Source organism: Pezoporus wallicus, unplaced genomic scaffold, assembly GCF_028554395.1.
Source record: "Pezoporus wallicus isolate ANWC-B61680 ecotype Strahan unplaced genomic scaffold, APGP_CSIRO_Pwel_v1 contig_3858, whole genome shotgun sequence".
NCBI classification, from domain to species: Eukaryota; Metazoa; Chordata; class Aves; order Psittaciformes; family Psittacidae; genus Pezoporus; species Pezoporus wallicus.
The window spans coordinates 1,837,799-1,857,389 of NW_026638754.1; the positions used below are offsets into that span (position 1 = coordinate 1,837,799).

The following is a 19,591-nucleotide window of genomic DNA, read 5'->3' on the forward strand; positions in this document are numbered from 1 at the left end:
TGGTAAGATAGATAAGATGTTCATGCTGATGCTGGCCTCAGAGCACAGGGGTGGTTTAGGCCCTCTGCAGTGGACTGAGAGAGAGAAGAGGGGAGATTCATACTTCTCTGGGTTATGCTGTTTCATTGGGAGGTCTCAGAATTTTGAACTGAGAAAGTACTTCTCATCTTTTAGGAACTGGATTGAAAAAGGCTGGCAGAAGTTTTACCCAGTAGTATTTGATTTGAAAAGAAGCTTATTTTATGGTTAGGATGGTACCTTCTGTTGAAAAACAAGTATTTGATAATAAGCAAAATAAAAATATAAGATGAATCATAGGAAATGTTTTTTTTTCATATAGGAAACCTTTCTTTTGCTTAGGTATTACAGCTGTCTTACTCTGTTGTTTCCTCTATTGTTGTTTATAAAATTGGCAATCTCTTACACATATGGTCATAATGTATATGAAATTATAGTATTGTGCATTGCTCTGCAAATTCAAATGTTACCTTGACTAATAGGGTGAGACACAAATGTTTCAGTTTCTCATAATACCAGCTACATTGACTATGTTGACTTGATCAAAATTGTGAAAAGATCTTTAAGGATACCTGTTTAAAAGTCAGTGTCTTCTGTATCAGTTATTATGAATGATTACATGTAACTATATATGCTTCCTGGTTTTTAAGTTTTCCAGCCTTTGCATTAGAAACTGAATGTTTTCAGATCCCTCCCACCTGAATTTGAAAGTACTGAAGTCAGCTTGGGTAGAGTTTTACTGGTCTCCTCATGCTGCAAAATAATCAAGGAAGCTATTCTGTAGATATGACATTTCAAGAGGAAATAGATTTCATTCTGCTTTGCTATCTAACCTTGGCAGACTCTGTTCCAAATAGCTCTTTTATTTAGATAAATACCAGCTTTTGTTATGAGCTATATGTAATAGAGGAAAATACCAAAACCACATAGATCTAGAAGGCGAAGCTTAATGTTGCGGTGTCCCTAGAAAACAGTTTGGATGGCATAGAAAAGCAACTTCAGAGTATCCTGAGGCCTTGCCAAAACTATTCTTATTTTGAGTATATCTTCACCATTTAGAATAATCTGTTCATTTCAAGAGTTCCTAGTAAAGTCCCATAACTAGTACGTTGTTGTTGTCATGATGTTTCATGTAAAGATGTTTACGTTTTGATTAACATCAACACAAAAATGTTTCCAGAGTACCTTCTTTACTATTCCCCTCAAAAATATTTAGATTTTACAACATTTTGGTTTTCCAGTTTGTTTTGTTGTTCTGTAACATTTTAAGTATGTTTTCATTTCATTTGTATAGGTTTGTTGTTATGATAAATACTACAGTGCTTTGATTTTCCTGTATATTGTTGGTCTGTAACATTTCATACTATATTCTTTGTTTAATTTTCTGTAGGTTCATTATTATGAAGATGGTAACGTTCAGCTGGTGAGCCATAAAGACATACAAGATTCTCTAACAGTGTCTGTAAGTGAACTTTCAAAAAGCTTAGTCCATATATTGAAGTGACTTTTCAATTTAAGAAGAAAAGCAAGATGAAAAAAGGCTCAGAAGTTGGGATGCAAGTTTGCTCTTTTGCATGAATGGCAATGAATGTTCTAATTTTTAAATAGTGTGTGTGTAACATTTACAACTTCTACCTAAAGTATAGTTATTGTTTAAAAGGAAAAAAAAAACAAACCCCAAAACCTAAAATTAATATATGACTGCATGTGGCTTATATAAATTAAATTAACTTTGATTGTAAATCTGTAATTATCTTCCTGTCAGTCTTTCTGCACTGTTTTATTTAAACTTTTGTAGGTCTGCAGAATGACCTATAAAATTATTTTTTTTATCTGAAGAAGGTTTGAGTTATAACAACCCACTTACATAGTACAATAGGAGATTCTCCTTTGCTTCACTGGGAGAAGACCACTATGCTAAAATTAGTAATCAAATGATACCAGTTGGTGAGTACTCCCCCTTCATTTCCTCCCTGTCCGTAACTGGTGCTGTCAGCCTCTTGCTTTTCTATACAAAAAGCCCTTTCAGAGATGCGTCAGCTTGAGAAGCGTAACACGCTTTATATTTAAAGCATCTTTTTTTTTTTCTTTTTTCAACTTCATTCCAAATGGATTATGTGAGGAGCAGGCAGTGGAAGTACAAATTGTTTGAAAACAGTATTAGATGTATCCTTTAAGAGTTGGGAATGTGGTAATATGAACAACTACTGCTTTTGAAGTAATGCTTCTCTTGCCTGCTGGAGATTGTGTTTATAAACAGGGAGATTTTCTGTTGGAGTATTCTGTGATAAAACTTAAGCTGGTGAGGTCAAACTGGCAGAGGGCATTTGTAAAAGTGAACAGTAGAAATGTTTAAAAGATAATAACTAGTCGTGACCAATTTGGCTGAAAAGCTCAACTCATCAATAAAGAATATTGTTTGCTAATATAAAGCAAGGCTTGTTGGCTTTTCAGTTGCAATAGAACCACAAAGAATGGGGGTGGTGGTGCCAACTGATAACGCTCCTGGAGCTGTAGGTATAGAATTACTTTTGATCCCCTAAGTGAAGGGATCTGTTTAATCCATCATTCAACTGAAAGTTGCTTCAGGGAAGATTATGTGGAAGAAGTTCCCCTTTCAGTAGCTTTTGCTTCAGTTTCTATTGGGAAATAATTTAATCCTATTCTGCAATTTAACAAGGCAGCAGAAGACCGATAAGTAGGAAAACATCTTTTATGTAACTTTCCTACCTTCTGTTAAAACAAAAGGAAGCATGCTGCTGATTGCTAATTTTTAGCCTTGATTTTGAGCTTCATGGAGGGCAGAGGCTGCACACATTCTTACTTCAAACAGAAAGAATGGTAGGTAGATTAAAAGGAGCCTGAATGACTCTTCTTTTTTGTTGTTTGGCAGAGAAGCAGTTTTATACCATTAATGTTTGCAACTGAAATACATGACTGAAGAGATCCGTTGTAGCTAGAGCTATGAATAATTTTGCTGAAGGTTACTTTCTTATCCCTAGTTTCTCTCTGAGCCAAATAAGACTTCATACCCCAGAATTCTTCCTTTTGTGAGCAGAGCCTTTGAATTCCTTGCCTCAGTTCACTGAAAAGTCAAAGCCCTTTCATTCATTCTACTTGGTCTCTAACTCCTCCTTTATGTCTTTCTGTGGTGTATAGGAGCGCTTTCACAGCTGCTAGGTGCAGTTTCACTGGAACTTTGAACCAGTTGTAATTGAAGCTGCCACAGTTTTTTCCCAGTCTTTATCTTTGTAGGAATGAGGGATCACATGGGGCAAGAACACTCCTAGCTTTCAACAGCTTCTGAAGAAAGTACCCTTAGGAATGTCTCTAACACCAAGTTGGAAGTCTTGAAATTCATGAACCCTCACTTCCTTCTTGAGACTTCTTTCAAGCACTTCAGTTAATTTGTCTCCAGATTGACTGATGGGTCATTTTTTATTTTCAAAACACACACTTGCATACTTAAGGGTGAGGCCTGAAGCTAAGGAAGTGTTTATCAGTCATAATGAATTTTGGACATTGTGGCATGTGGTACCCTCATTTTTGCAAAATGTACTTGAGGATGTTTTTAGAAGTCTAGGTATATAATGTCGAGTGTTTCCCTCTGTTTAGTCTTTGGATTCAGAATGTGTAGAGGTGAACAATTTGTGTTGATTTTTTGGTTGCATTCTTCATACTTCTGGGTTAGGTGGTGGTCTCTTAAGTTTTCCTGAATTTGTACTGGAAATTTAACATTGATAATGTTAATACTTTGCAAGTTTTTAGAGATTTGTGTGTGTACATGGTCATACTTCCAGATGTTATTCTGGTCCACGTGTCTTTTTGTCGTGCCACAGAATTTTAAATCCATAGTAATCTTTATGCACGTTGCCATTCAACTGTTTTTATGTGGCACGTGCCTTTTGGATAAAAGTTTTGTTCAGTTTTGGTATAGCCAGTAAATGGTTGTGTCTACCTGGAGTCTACCTGACAATACTCATAACTACAGGAAAAAAACCATAATCCAGATGCTCTTAGGAACATGCTGTACATCAGACCTCATTCAGGTATGCTGGTTTTTTTTTGTTTTTTTTTCTAGAATGAAGCCCAGACAGCAAAGGAATTTATAAAAATAGTAGAGGCTGCAGAAAACGAATATCAGGTGTGTTGGAAACAAAAACTATATCCTTACTTGCATGTATAACATTACCATATACTTAAACCAAAGCTAGTATTCTATAATTAGCAAGTTTATGATATCAAGATAAAGCAGTTCCTTAAAAATATAAATAGATTATATGCTGCTGTTAACTGTATCCTCCTTTTTCATATTTTCTGGTGATTGCAGTCACCTACTTAAAGCAACATTAAGATGGGTTTCTTTGAGAGCAGTAAAGTCCCTGGCATTATCAAGTGTCAGCAATTCTGAGCTCTTTCAGTATTAGTGTATTCCTGAAGTGGAATTTTTGTACAGATTCTATTTAGAGTCTGTTAGACAGCTTTGCTAAGTGTAAGTATTATCCATTTCAATTAGTCATTTTAAAGTTAGCAAAGTGTAACTGTTGTAGATATCCTCTGTAGATGTCAATTCATGTTCATGTAGGTCTTGAGCATAAGGTAAATTTCAGATGCCATGTTCTGTCGGTTTAAAAAAATGCTCTTTAATAAAAATTTACTATGTATGTAGCATATGTATTGTATTCAAGTTCATACGATATTGTGGACTGACCCAACTATCACCACAGAAGAAGCAGTGGAAAACTTTGGTGTCTGAAATTAATGATGTATGAGCTAACTGATCAGCACTTTATTCGTGCTGCTGTGGTTTGCTGAAGCCCTTAGTCTACAGCCGTGTTTATTGCAGCTGTCTCACTGATTTTCTTCACATAATTTCAGTCTAGATCTAGCAGCTTTCCTTCATAACATATTATTTTAACGTAGAATATTTTTATTAAGCCTTTTTAAGAGGTAACAAGACTACTCAGTCATTTAACTTCTTCTATAACATCCCTTTCTTGATGTGCCTTTGTTTTGTATGACTTCAACAGACTGCTATCAGTGAGAATTATCAGACTATGTCGGACACTACTTTCAAGGCCTTACGTCGACAATTGCCAGTTACCCGCACCAAGATTGACTGGAACAAGATCCTTAGCTATAAGATTGGAAAAGAGATGCAAAATGCTTAAAGTGAACGTTGCATGACTGGATCATTTTAGTGTCCTTGTATACAAATAAGAATTATTACAAAAAGTATTTGGAACTGTCAAATCACCCAGTCAGCATGGGCTTTTGCCATTGAAAGTCACTGTAAGTAGTTTGGTTAGAGCACAAAGCTTAGCTAATTGACTTTCTTCCTTTTTCTTTCTTTTCAGAGGGTTGCAACTTCAGTGTAGCTGAATATTTTCCTTTAGAGTTTCTGTTGTACCTTTATTTTTTTATAATGAAGAGACCATGCCTTTAGTTTTCAATTGCAAGTTAAAAACAGTTCGGAAAAATATTTTTGCATATGATAACCCTTTCTCTTGCTTTCGTGTGAAATGGACAACTTTCAAAATCTGCTGGATTCTTTGTGGAGATCAATAATATGCATTTCTAGGTCAAGGTCAACATGGAGTGTTGTAGGTGCTCTTTTTGAAATCGTGTATCCTTTTGTTGTATGTAAAATTGGGAAAAGCATTTTCTATGTCGTTTAAACCTTTCAGAATACTTATTTAGCTCCGTGGTAATTAAATTCTCTTTTCTTTTTTAAAAGAAAAGTGCAAGTTCTAACATTGTTTTAAGATTTCAAAATTAAATGAAAGTACTTATTTCAGAAATGCATTTAATGCTTTGTATCTGACAATTAAATGAGCTCAAACGCTGTCTGCCCTTGAGGTTTCTCTATCATAAGCCACAAATGTATTATAACAAGGCATATTGTAATATATAACCCTGTACTCCTTGCTGTGTCTGTCAGTTTATTTTTTTCTTGGATTGAAATGTACTAAAATTCAATGTTACATTAAAATGCAAATTTTCTATTTATTTGAGTATCAGATTGCTTCCTGATATAGCCTAATTTTGGTGTTATGTATTTTTTTTAAGATACTGCTTAAAACAGCCACAAACTTGTGGCTTATTGGCTATTCTCAGTGTATTTGGAGATTGTTGTAATATCATCATCCATTGTTTCCATCTGCATTTAAGAAACATCAAAATATGGAAGTCTACTTAAAACAGGTATATTTTAGCTTCATATTGGCCACAGAGGATGGAAGAAATTACAAAAACAAAACCAATATATTTGGGAATACTTTCCCTGTCTGATATATCTTGTATTGAAAATGGATGTCAGGTATCTTAAAAAACAGGGACTTCATTACAAATGCTGTATAACACTTTCACGAAATGCATAGATTTCATTTTTAATTGGATGAAAACCTGTTTTAAATCATGCTGCCTAATTATATAGCTCATGATACATAAGCTTATGATGGAAAATTAAACAGCTTCTGTATTTTTTTAGAAGGCAGGTATTTATGCACACTCCTAAACCAGTAATGCTTACACAAAGGTTTCATATCTTTGTTTGCAGCATGATACAATTAATTCATCTGTTAAGTTATAGCATAGCAAGAGAGAGTCTGGACTTGTATAAAAATGTACACACAGAACAGTTTACCATATGAATTGTAAGTTCTTGACATTGCTGCTACTTTACAGTACTCAGCTGTATAGTAGAAGAGTGGGATTTGTTCTACCGCAGTCTTCCTGGAGAGTTGCCCTCTTAATTGTCTCCACAGATCAGCTTTGAATCATGTTGTTCTTTAAAAGAAGGCTTTTAACAGTTGTATGTGAGCTAGTAACATGCAGAGTCGCTGTCAAGTCAGTCTGTCAGTCTTAAGAAAGATCTAAATACACACCTTGTTTGAAGAATTTCTTCAACATATTTAGGAGCAAGCTAAAAATCAAAGGCAATGAATGGTCAGTTAAGAGGACTGTTACTGGGCAACAACTGTGCAAATAACTTTTCTAGCTGTTTTTATTGTGTATGACCGGAATCAGCACTGGCTAAAAGTCAGAATGCTATTTTTCTTACCTGAAATAAAAAGCTAGTTTTAAATATATTCCTAATAAAGAGGTATTTTACTGTGAAGTACTCTATTATTCTGTTTTCTTCTCTTTTCTTTCAGTCTAATGCCGTATCTTCAAAGAATAGTATCCTACAGGTTCAGTTCTACCAGTAGGGTAACATAAGTAGATTTGTATTACTTACATTTTTTTCCTATTGTGTTAATTTTCAGTCTGTGGGATGATTTTACACCTTGAACATCAAATTTATTAAGTTATAGCTTCAATAAAGCAATTTATAAGTAAATAACTATTCTGTTACTTTTTTGAGATGGTATGTTGCATCATATTTAGGGGTAACGACTCCCCGGCTGAAGCTGACCTGAGTATCAGCTCAGGCACATGGCACATTTGGAGTTCTTGATGTCTCTCAAAGATTTTGGATGTTCCTGCTCTTTCCTTTTGTTTCTACCCTACCCCTTTTAAATTGGAGAACTTTATAGCTTGCTTGGTAGGCTTCACGGTACTGTGTGTAGGTAAAGCACTTCCTCTGAGAAACAGTGCTGTGGCAATTGTCTTAATGTGAATTACTGTTTATTTATACTCTATTTTAAATATAAAGATAAGCTTTGTATTGTGGAATGCTGATGTACTGGACATTATGTCTTATAATATGGACTTGTAAAATTCTTGTGTTTATGAAGTGTATTATGTCTTATGCATCTCAGTGCCCTTTTATACAAAGGAATTTTAACTTCTGCAAGTAGTTTTAAACTTCTTTGTGTACGCTGGCAAGGGGAGTGGCAATTCGGCTTTCAGGTTCTCCTAAGCCACCCCTTTTTGTATGTCTGTCTTAAAATCCATACTGCGGGTAGAATGAAACTTTAAAATCATTGTAGTTTTGATTACACCACTACTGCTTCTTATGCTTTACATGCTGGTAACAATTCTGCTGGCTGGTTCAGTTGGAGCACTGTAACATAGTTCATTAGTGAATGGTCATTTGGCCCAGGGTTAATGGTGGTGTGTGAGGCTGAATATCCTGATAGATGTGTTCTCTTTAGGGGATGACTCCAGCTGCACCTACGGCAGTGATGTAGTTTGTGTAGTCTGTATTAAATCCCTCTCTCATCCCACTTGCCCCATGGTAGTTTGGCTGACAAAGCAGTTTTGGTGCTCAAGTTCACTTCCTTCTGCGAACCTGGGAGCTGGGCTCTCGGCGTGTGCCAGATCCCCTCCAGCTCCAAATGGTTACGTGACTCCATAGCAGAGGTTTCCTTCAGGCAGCTTGAAAGCATCTATGTGTTGAGGATGTCTGGAGGAAAAGAAGAAACCTGGTCTTCAGATTTCCAAGCTGTATATACTATAGACATAGAGGTTGAACATCAACTGTTGATTGTGTGGGTTCACTCCTGTTGTGCTGAATTACTTCGTGACACAGACACAGCTTCTGCCACGTTTGTTTACTGGAAAGACTGAAACTGTTCTTCCTCTGGTGCAACTGTAAACTAGGTTTAGATGAAACTTAGCTTGTTCATACCCATGAAGTGTCAATTTTTGTGTGACAATGTCAACTAAGAACTCTTTTTGAAAGGGAAAAACTTGCATCATTTTTTTCCATAGTTAAAGAAGAGCTGTGAATATGTACTTTATTCTTTCTGTGAGAATGAGTGCTTAATACTTTGTAGGTCTATTTACTAGCAATATTTTCGGCTGTTACTGTGATTGGCTGTCCTGTAACAGGTATTGTGTAGAAATAACTCCCACATAATTTGGGAATCAGGGAAAGAGGCTTGGAAAAAGAGTAAGTTAATTACAAAATAAATAAATATTCCAAAGATAAACAGGTGTTTTTAATACATCTGCAACTTTCCTGTGACACTTAATAGCTGTGTGAGCAACTAGGGTAGAAATCTGAGCTTCAAGACCCATTAGCAGTTTTAAACTAAGCAGGAAGAAATATCTGCTTCCTTCTTTCCTTTGACATCATGCTGCATTGTTAAACCAGCTTTGAGAGGCTGCAGAAATGGTCAGCTGTGCAAGCCTTTCAGTTAGTTGTAAAAAATAGGAACATGAGGTAGCAAAATCATGACTGGCCAAGAGCAGTTGTGGTTAAAGTTCAGATACTCAACTGAAAGATTTCTGAACAATAATGACAGTGGAAATCTTGAAATCCTTGAATGGCTGCTCTGAAAGTAATTATTAGTGATAAAGATTATCCTTCTCAAAGTTCTTGTAGGGCTTTGGTATTACTAGTATAAAGGTAGATATTAGGAAACGCTGAGTTTTGCTGGATCTTAACCTCTTTTTATCTTAGCGGTGGGCATACAGAAGAGTTTGCTCCCATTTTTGTTGCAACAAATTTTATGTATTTGAAGAGCTTCTCCAGACTCTGTGGCTTTTAGAGTAAAGACTGAATCCAGCAACTCTGATTTCTGTATGAAATCCAGTACTTTTAAGTTATCACTCTACATCCTGCTTTTGGATTTCTGATCATTTTTAGAAGCTTGATTTTTCTCTGCATATTGTTCATTTTGGTCCTCCATGTTATTACAGACTATCCTGATATTAACATAATGCTTGGATTTCCTTTTGCTAGAATCTGGCCTTGAGTGTTATAATATTCTCTAGCATTGTTTTCAATAGCAGAAGAATTTTAAAGCCTGTGCCATAGTAAAGGGGGGGTGGAACCAGCCAAGGAACTACTGCTAGGTATGTGTACATGATGTTAGTTATCCTTCTCCATTGACAGAGCAGGCACTGAGAGTGTACAAAAATGAGACTGTTCTCTATCCTAATAATATGGACCAGCCAGCAAATGGATTCTGAGCTAAGCACATCCTGGCATAAAGGGTCAGGGGCTGCTGTGAACTTGTCCAAATAATGAACTGGATCCTTGTTATCTGGAATGCTTGTGCCAACAACGGGCAGTTTGTTTAGCAGTACCTTGTAGACACTGATTATCAGTCAAAACTGAGGCAGTGGAATGCACCACTCTTTCTTGTGCTAAGAAGTGCAGAATATGCTTTTTTCCTACCTTTTTTATCTTTGGAGGAAAAGGGATCAGTGATCAGAGTTGACAAGCCAGCCAGAAGAACTTGTCCTGTTTTCAAAAGCACTGAGGCAGTCTTACGTTCCCTGCCATGCACTGGTGCAGACTGGATGGTAACTGGCATAACATCCATGCAGGCATTTCCCATGTGTCCCAACAGTTCCATGTGTAGGGATAGGTGGTATCCTTCACCAAGTTAGTCAGAACTTCTTACAGGGTACCAGAAAAGCCTGTGTCATTCAAGAGCCTGTTTAAAGTTTCTGTAGGCATATACTGAGCATGAAGAGTCCTTTAGCTGTCACAGATGCTAGGAGCCAGCTCAATTGCAGAAGACTAGGCCTGAGAGATGCTGCTAAGAAAGTAAATGCCATATGCTCATGAAGAGTTGAAGTGCTCCTGTTCCAGGTCTTTGCTGCAATGCAAATGCTACTACAAAACTGATTCTCTGAGTGCAAAAGAATCCATTATAAAGTCAGTAATGAGTATGTGTCCTGTCCCACTTCGTTTATAAACCTAGTGAGCCATCATTTTACATTTAAGAATTTGTCTACCTCTCCTTAGCTTCTTCATCTGGATACTATGTGCTTCGCAGATGGTGTGACCAGAGTTACTTACCTGAATGTAGGTGAAGAAGGTAGAGGGTTGCCAGTACATAATTTCCCAAAGACTCAATCCAGCTATCTGATACCTCACCTTCCTGATCAGATCATTCCAGAAATAGTAAAGTTGCTACCAAAATTGTAGCTGATGATGCAGTGCGGTAATCCAGTGCCTCAAAACACAGATGATGACAAGGCTGAGAAACAGGGTGGTACCACATGCAACCTTGGCAATCCCACAACCAAGGATTATTGTTCTAGGAAAAATCAAAGTTGCCAACAAAGTAAAGGACCCAGTGGAAAAGGTTCCAAGGTTATCTCTGACAGTGGGTTTTCAGTGCAGATGATGGGTTTGCTGTACCACATGGTGATAGATGAAAACATTCAGCAGCAACCATTATTATGTCCTTTGCTCAGAACCTCTCATGGTCTGCTGAAGAAATTGTAAGGAAAAAAGCCTTCCATATGGCTCTTTGTGCCTGCCAGCAAGGTTAGGAAATACTGAGGAGAAAGAATGGAAGTGTATGGGTGAAGCTCCCTGCTTGCCCATCAGGGTTTTCATCTTGTTCTTCCCTGCTGCTGTGCAAAGCATCTAGTTGTCAGCAGGATGAAGAGAGCCTGGCTTCTTCAGCTGCAGTGATTGTGTCTCAACAGAAAGTGAAGTGAGCCAAATGTACATGTGCATTCATTGGATGTGTGTTTCTCTGGAATCAAGATGGGACAGAAGAATTCCTGCTGGAGCAGCAGAGGGGAAGTTATGCCATTAAAACCAGTCAGCTGCAGCAGACTTGGGCTAGCCTGTAGGAGAGGAGTTCCTAAGGATTTAAGATCTCCTGAGCATAGAAGATAAAGCACAAAATAGATGAGAGAAAGATTTGGGGAACAGCCTGTATCTAAAGATGGAAAAGGCCAAACAGCTAATTTTCCAAGGAGTTTGAGGGAAGAATACACAAATGTCTTGAGGGAAAGGAATGGGAAAAGCAGAAGAAACTCTGCTCTTATTTCCAAAAATGGCTGAATAGTAGAAGCAGGAATTAAAATGAGTCCTGTTCCTAAGGGACAGTGTTTCAGAAGGGCAGGGTACAATGGGAAGGGAGGGAATTGAAAGCCACTCGGATAACCATTACCTGCATGCGTTGCCCTTGCCAGCATGCAGAGGACCCTGATGCTCGGCAAGTCTCTGTCACACCTATCGTGGGAGGCTGCAAGTGATCTTGCATGGTCACCATTTGGCAAGGAGAACATGTCTGAGAGAAAGAGCTTTTTAGAAACACTGGCCTCTTACAAGTCTGTATCTGTATAAAGCTCTGGTGCAAGTGTCACTATGCTCCATTTGTGTATTCAGAGCCATTGCACAACATTTTGGTGCTAGAACTGAATCAGCTGCTCTGACCTTGGTGCTTTCTCACAGCCACTGCAGTGTTTGGTTCTCCCTGCAGCTGCAGAGCCACCACTCTTTTCCCCATGCAGCAGCAGCAGCAGTTGGGATTCAGGAGAATTTTGTCTCCAGTTAATGGCCCTTATAATCCTCCTTTGCTATGGGTGGCTCATGTTTCTCACCTTGAGGTGTGCAAGCCCAGAGAAGCCCAAATTTGCAGAAGCACTTCCTATTTCAAACTGAGGCTGGAGTTCAACAAGTACGATGTCATGAGTATTCAGTGATGCACAAGGTCCCATAGTAGCGACTGTATTTAGTATTGTTCTTTCTCCATCACAGCTTTATGTTTGCAAAAGAAATCATGGGAAAAGTCTATATGAAGTAGATGAAGAACATGGTACTGTAGTGCCAAGTGTCATGAAAGCTGCTATCATCTTTCATATATATGCTATATATATATATTTAAGAATTTCAATAATAAGTAGTAAATGGGGCCAGGGCTATGCAGTGAATAATGGGGCTGCAGGTATCAACCGATGCTTCAGTACAAACACACCTCGCTCTCAATAAGCCAGCGGGGTATGTGAAAAAAGCGCTGTGTTTCTGGGGGTTGTGCGCACCCACCTCACACCAGTGTGTACAACAGTCTCGGCAAAGGCTGTCCAGTTATGCTCAGTTGTGCAGTAAACTCAGCGCTGTACGATAAGAGATGCTGAGTGGGATATAAGCTAGCAGTGATTTATGACAAAATCATTTTACTTGGAGCTTACTAGCATGAGAAGGAAGAGAATCTTCTCAAAGCAAGTGGGACTCCATCGCCTTACTCTTCCATGTTCTTCACAGTTGGAAGGAGGCTGTCATGGAAAATGTCATATAAAAGCATATCTATAACAGAATTCACCTAGGTCTAGGTTTAGCTAAAGAGTACAGAATCTACTTGAATAAGGTAGAAGAAAAGAGATGTGAGCTATTCAGATTAATATTAAAAGGAGAAGGAGAGCCTACTGTAACAAATCAGGTAACAAATCCCACTTCAAGGCAAGGTATGAAGCTGGCACCAACAATTAACACCGAGCTTTGTTTTAGGATGTTGGTCAACCCAGGTGTCTCTACTAGTGGGAAGCTTCATCCTCTCTTTCCTGGACTCACCACTTTCCCATGCAGGGCCTGAGACATGTTGTTAGCTCCTGCTGACAGAGCAAGAAATGTTTTATAGCAAGGGCTGTATTTCTCAGGCGCCTCAGAAGTGAGAAACAATGCCCATGGGGTTATTCTGCTTCATGAGCATTTAGGGAGTGGATTAGCTTAAATCCTAGGACAGGCTTACTCTGAAATGTCAGTTTTTCAGCCAGGTCACGTCTACACAAGAAATGGCCATCATGGTTTTTCATTTCCAGAACTCTCTTTCGCCTTAACAAACTACATCAAGGTTCTCAACAAGGCTTTCTGTTTAGATAGAGGCTATTCAGTACATTTTCTCGCTACACATCAGCAAAATATGTTCCTCCTTTCCCCACAATATTATAACCTACATAATAGGTAAATGTAATTTGGGTTAGTGATTGCTTCACTACTAAAACAGGAGGCATGATGGAATGAGTGAAAGGATGCTGTGAGGAAGGAATTTGGAAGTGAAGAATGCTGGGTGCAAAACAGGGAACACAATGGCCAGGAGCCAAACCTCGCTGTGATATAAGGAAATGGTGTGCCATTTAGATGTTACCTGCTTCCATGGCAGGGGATGTTTAGCAACACATCCCTCAGTCCCCTTCTGCCTCCAGTTGTAGCTGTTCTTATCGTTAATAGCTGCCAGGCTCAAACAGCAATAATTATCTGTGCGTGACCCAGCACTGTGACTGTTCCATTTCCTTCATCTGAATTTCTGGAGATTAAGTAAAATACAGCTGCCAGTGGATTTCTGTTTCTAGTGATACGTAGCTGGTAAAGATGCTGGTTTAGAAAATGATAGGGGGAAAATAAACTCTGCTCTGCTAATTGTAGATTTCAGAGCAGAGGAGTTGAGACCTTTTTCTCTCTCTGAAAGGTTTGGTTATTAAATACAGTATCAATGTTCAGCAAATTAAAGGTCACTCTCCACATCTTTTTTCTTACCAAAAAAAAAAAAAAAAAAAGGGAAAATGGACAAGATACTGAACAGCAACAGAATTCCATGCATCTCCTTAAAAAAAAACCCAAACAAAACAAAAACCAACCCAGATTTGCTGTCTGGCTGCAGCCCAAAGCATGGATGTGGGGAGCTGAGCTCTTGTCCTTTTCCACAACCTAAAGGGGGGGGAGACAAGCCAACACTGGTTCCCCTCAGGCTTCTTGCCATCTGCTTCTGCCTCCCCATTTCTCCAACAGCCTTGTTTGCCTCCGTGACGTACAGAACATGTGGCTGCAGATGCCACACTCTGACTTGCCGAGATCCCTTTTTTGACCAGGGGCCAACCTCACAGCTTGCACGAGTCCTCTATGAACTCAAAGCACGTACCATCTCGTACAAATACTGACCTATCCTGGGCCACCACCTGGTTTTTATAAAGGATCTCTGTAAAATGCCTCACTGAATGTGTGTGTCCATCTACTTCATAAACATATCTGCTACTGGGGGAAATTTCCATTGGTTTAAAAAACATACAGAATTTCAATGGGCTTTAGCAAATGTGTGTGTTTGGCCTAGGGCACTCTGCCCTGCACTAACGCCTAAGTGTGCTGATGGTCAGGGTGGAATTCCCATCTCATTTTTAGAGAGTAAAGTAATTTGTTAGGCAAAAGCGGAAAACTGGTCTGGAGTGGGTTTGGTGGGTTGTTGTTTTTTTGGTGTTTTGTTTGTTTGTTCGTTTTGGAGTTGTTGGTTTGTGGTTTTTTTTTTCTGGTTAGGATTTATTTTGAACACTGCCTGAAAATACTGACACACTGCTCTGAGTTGCACCAATTAATTTGATAACACTTTTCTTTGCCCTGTCTTTGTGCTGACGACTGACTGATTCCTTACTGAGCCAGCTGTAACTCAGTTTTTGTCTTGCAGTTAAGGCAGCTTGTTGGTTGGTGTTTCCTCCCTCCCTTGCAACTGCCCAGACACATTCTATATCACCCTGTTTCCTGGCAGAGTCCCTATGGCCATGGACAGCCCCATGAGTTTAGGGGCGTTTGCTATCTCATTGTTTCCTCCGCCTTCCTTCAGTTCAAGCAGTCTCTGGGGATCCGAACATTCAGCTCTCTCAAACCCAGCTCCCCTCCTTTCCGAACCAATAAAACAGGCAGAGCTCCATCCCCATGTCCCCACCTACATACTGCTTTGGGAGTAATACAGAACACCATTTTATTTTAAGCTTTTTCACAAGTGGTGCTCGAGGCAGATGAACAATTATTTGATTTTCCTCACTAGTAATGATGGCATATTTTTATATCTGTTTTCCTTCAAGCTGAAGAATATTCATGCCGTACTGTAAGATCTCACTTAAGATGGGGAACAGAATCTTCAGCCTGGGCATGCTGTTTGGAAGTCCGTAGTTGCATACCTTTGAAATATCTTTGTTTAATGAACATATATTGATTGAGTTGTGAATTAAGCATGAATTTTTATTTCAGTCTTAGCATATTTTCAGTTCTGCGGGCTGTGAATAAGGAGCGTGTATTTTACCCAAAAGCAACTTTTCACAAGTGTTTAGGCCGTTTTACTCAGGTTATGTCTGAGAAGTTCTGGGTGTGCGATCCTGTGAACTCTCCTCCAGTGCTTTCACTCACATTGGCACACTGTTTCTTACTATCACTGATTCCAGTTTAGACTGCCATCTCCAGTTCATCTCTGATCTTGTTTAATATGCATCCGATACGCTTAATAGCATAGATGCACTATAGGCCTATGTATTTATGTGTATGTAGATACTCGTGTAGATATATGCTCACGTGCATATATAGATTGTTGTTTAATATGTATCGAGATTAAAAGGTGTTACATGTAACACTGCTTAGCTGGATTCAGTTGCTAACCAGGCATCAGGTGAAGGTCAGGGGAATGCCTGGCCCCCTTGAACAAAGCTGACAATGTTTCCCAGCGTTCACAGGTCTCTGGAGCTGATGTCAGTCTTGTTTGCGCCCCTTCTGAATGTCCTCAACAAACGTGCCTGGCCATGTCTCACCTGCCAGGAAACCCGCTGCAATCCTGGTTTATAGCTGGGCTCCAAGGGGGCTGTACACTGTGGGCCTAGCAAACGTTACTGATCTCTGAAATATTCCAACAGAAGGTATTTTAAGGTTCATTTAAAAAAGAAAAACCCAAACATTTCAACCCCCACTCCTTTGGATCTTGACCCATAAAATATCAGGTGGGCACAATTCTCCAACTAGACTCTTGCTGCACAGTGGTCCCATCTCTAACTTGCCTGGACCCAAGTTCAAGAGCATTTCTTTCTCCTGGAAAAAAAAGCAGTAACTTCACTGTACCTCATGTTCACTGTACCTCATGTTTAGTGACTGTCATCGCTTCTCCTTCCTGATTTCACTTAGCAAGGTCATCCACAGTCATATGAGAAATGAGGAACCCAGAATCAAGTTAATGGCAAACAACCCAGTAGTGTTCACAGTTACAGGTATTGTAGGAACAGGGGTACCTGAGGGTTGGGTGAGAAAACACTTAAACAAGTGAGGTCATTGAGTGGAAAATCTTAGCAGAAATGTAAAGAGACTCTTTTCAAAATGATTTTTGTCCAGTGATCATTTCAGCTGTGTTCTGTTATGTCTTAACTTAGCAAATGAGTGCCTGGAGCCAGATGACACTTAGTAAAATCATGTCCCTTCATAGTACTGAACAGGTTGCTTCTTTGACTTGTGAAATGCATGTTTTAAGGCTTTGTATTAATACTTGGCAGTTCTTTTGAACAGAACTGAAAGAGGAGAGATAATTTGTGTTAAACCGAGCCTGAACTGTGAACTTGTCTTGAATGTCAGCTGAGGTGTTTCTTTAATAGGGACAATAGAGATGCAATTTGCCATTCGAGTGCGCCAAGCTGGTCATGAGCCAAGATATCCTAACGGGGATTTGCTCTTCACCTCATGCAAACAGCTGGGTTTGGACACATGCTTCTTCTGTCTTGATGATGATGATGATGATGATGATAATTATTAACTTTGGTATATAGCACCCAATGGGAAATCCATTGGAGTGTGCTACTGGCAGCCTGGAGAGCTGGACTCCATTGCCAGTTGGTTTTTAAATACTTTATGCTCACTGCAAAAACATTAGTGGTCCAGGAGTGAAATGCAGACTATTACTGCAAGACATTAGTAACTGCTGTAATTCTAGGAGAAGAAGGTGCTAATAGAAAGAGAGGCATAAAATTACTGTGTTTTAAGTGGGCACAGTTCACAGTGTTTTCATCTTCTATATATAAAGCATAGCTGAAGAAACCAACTCCAATCTTTCAATAAAAGACTGCTTAACAGAGTGACAAGGAGAAGTTGTTTACAAAAATAGTTTAAAAAAGCCCCATTGAGCACAGTTACTTCTATGATATGAGCACTAATGTTCTGAAAATTAAAATATGTAGAGGGAAAACTGTAAAAGTGAAAAAATATCTTAGTGTTTTGGTTTTTTACTAACACAAAAGAGAATGTGAGGTAAATATTTTGATTTATAAATAACTGCATGATGCAACGATGTTGACTTCTTTAGATATGACTTATCTGTTAAGCATTTCTTGCCTTTTTAACTGGAAGGGGAAGGCAAAATACTTGAAATGTGGTTTTCTGTGGTATGTAGTTAAACTTTAAATGACCTTTTTGCAGTTCTTCTGTGTATTCTAATTTTAAAAGTGTTATGACTTATTAGCAGGAAAAACTTCTGCACCAATATTCCCATAGAGAGGCCACAGCCCCTTGACTGGAAGATCCCCCTTGCTGTCAAACACACAAGACACAGCCAGTATTCCCCATCCAGCTTCAAGTGCCGTAGCATAGTCTGGAAGAAGTAATGCGGTGCCTTTGCTGCCATGAGGAGGGATCGATTTGTACAACTACACATTTATTTTGGTTTGATGTCTTTAAGTATTGCAAACACTCTGGAAAAGCAACTATGTTTTTCCCCATGACGACATTTTCACTGGCAGACTAGAAAATCCCAGGAGAGAGTGGCTATTACCAGTTGGAAAAGTTCTCCAGGATTTTCTATTCTTTTGGTACTGCTTAAGAAGTGCTGCTTGTTTCTTAAAATGCTGGAAAATGTTATCCTACAGGACAGAGATTGTGGAAACAAGGGAGAGAAATCCAAACAAACTGCAACTCATGGTGCATGTCTACTTCAATGTGTGTAACCCTTGGAACGTCAAAGAAAGAAGCAGGGATCGGTTGTGTCAGCTGGACCCGGGACTTCTGCCATGTTCTGTTGACAAATCTTGTCCCATGAAGCAACACCTCTGGAGAGAGCCCTGAAACAAGGGAGGTGTTTTTCACCCAAGCACAATTGCACGAAGTTTCTGCTCTACTGACACTAGTTAACAGGACACGCACTCCTTGTGCATCCAGGCTTCCAAGGTGGGTTGGAGAGGGGGAGAGCTTGCAGTTCAGGACCCTGCTGTGGGCATGGTACACACAAATACAAGCAAAACTGCAGTTTTAAGCCCGAGATATTACCCCAGCAAGAAGCTTAGCGAGTAAACAACCAAAAAAAACCCCCAAGAAATCCCACGAGCCCTTTTTAGGCTTAAAGTCCTGGTGCATGAAAACACCGCCTGAAATTCTTGTTGAAAATCATAAAGAAAAGAGTTGCACGGCTTTTTTTTCATTTTATGTTCTTTTCTTTTGTTACTTTTCCCTCTTCTCTTTCCTCTTTTCTCTTTTGTATTTTCTCTTTTCTTAATTTTATTCTCCTTCTTTTATTCTCTTTTTTATTCTTTTCCTTTCCCCTTTCCTGTCTCTTTTCCTCTTTCTTTTCCCTCTTCTCTTCCCTTTCCTCTTTCTCTTTTCCCTTCCCTATCCTTCCTTTTCCCCTTCCTCTCCATTCCCTCCCCCCCGCAGCCTCTCGCCGTTTCCCCGCGTTTCATCATGCAGCTGCCGTGACCGCGGGGTGCCGAGCGGCGGGGCGGGGGTGGCAGCGGCCGGGGCCAGGTCTGGAGCTGCCGCCGCAGCACGTCCCGTCCCTTCCCCGCACACCCCCTGGGGCCGGGGACCGCCGGGCGAAGTTTCTGGTCTCGGCTCTCCCTTCCCCGCCCCTCGAAGGCAGGAGGAGGCGGGGGGGCGAGCTGCCGCTGAGGTGGCTTTGCCGAAACCCCCACCCGCTCGGCTGCCGTCGGGGGGGTGCTGTGCCCGGAGGAGTCCATTTTAGCTGCGGACGCGGCGCTGGGAGAAGGGGCAGCGCCCCGGGGGCACGGGTCGGTGCGGCGGGAGGGGGAGAGGCGCCTCGGTGAGTCGTGCCCCGCCTGCACACTCTGGGAGGTTGTGGCAGCAGAGAGCAGCGTCTGGGTTGGGCTCAAACCTCCGCCCCCCCCCCCCCCCCCCCCCCCCCTTTTT

General features: G+C 39.9%; 1 protein-coding gene across 1 annotated transcript in view; it reads left to right on the top strand.

Moving 5' to 3' along the window:
- The window catches only part of CAPZA2 (capping actin protein of muscle Z-line subunit alpha 2), a 32,017-nt gene extending 25,990 nt beyond the window's left edge, over window positions 1-6,027 (top strand). The window contains exons 8-10 of the mRNA XM_057412160.1: window positions 1,409-1,480; window positions 4,100-4,162; window positions 5,049-6,027. Of these exons, the coding sequence (XP_057268143.1) occupies window positions 1,409-1,480; window positions 4,100-4,162; window positions 5,049-5,189 (276 nt within the window). The 3' untranslated portion in view covers window positions 5,190-6,027. The remainder of the gene's footprint in view (window positions 1-1,408; window positions 1,481-4,099; window positions 4,163-5,048) is intronic.
- Window positions 6,028-19,591: the final 13,564 nt, after the last annotated feature.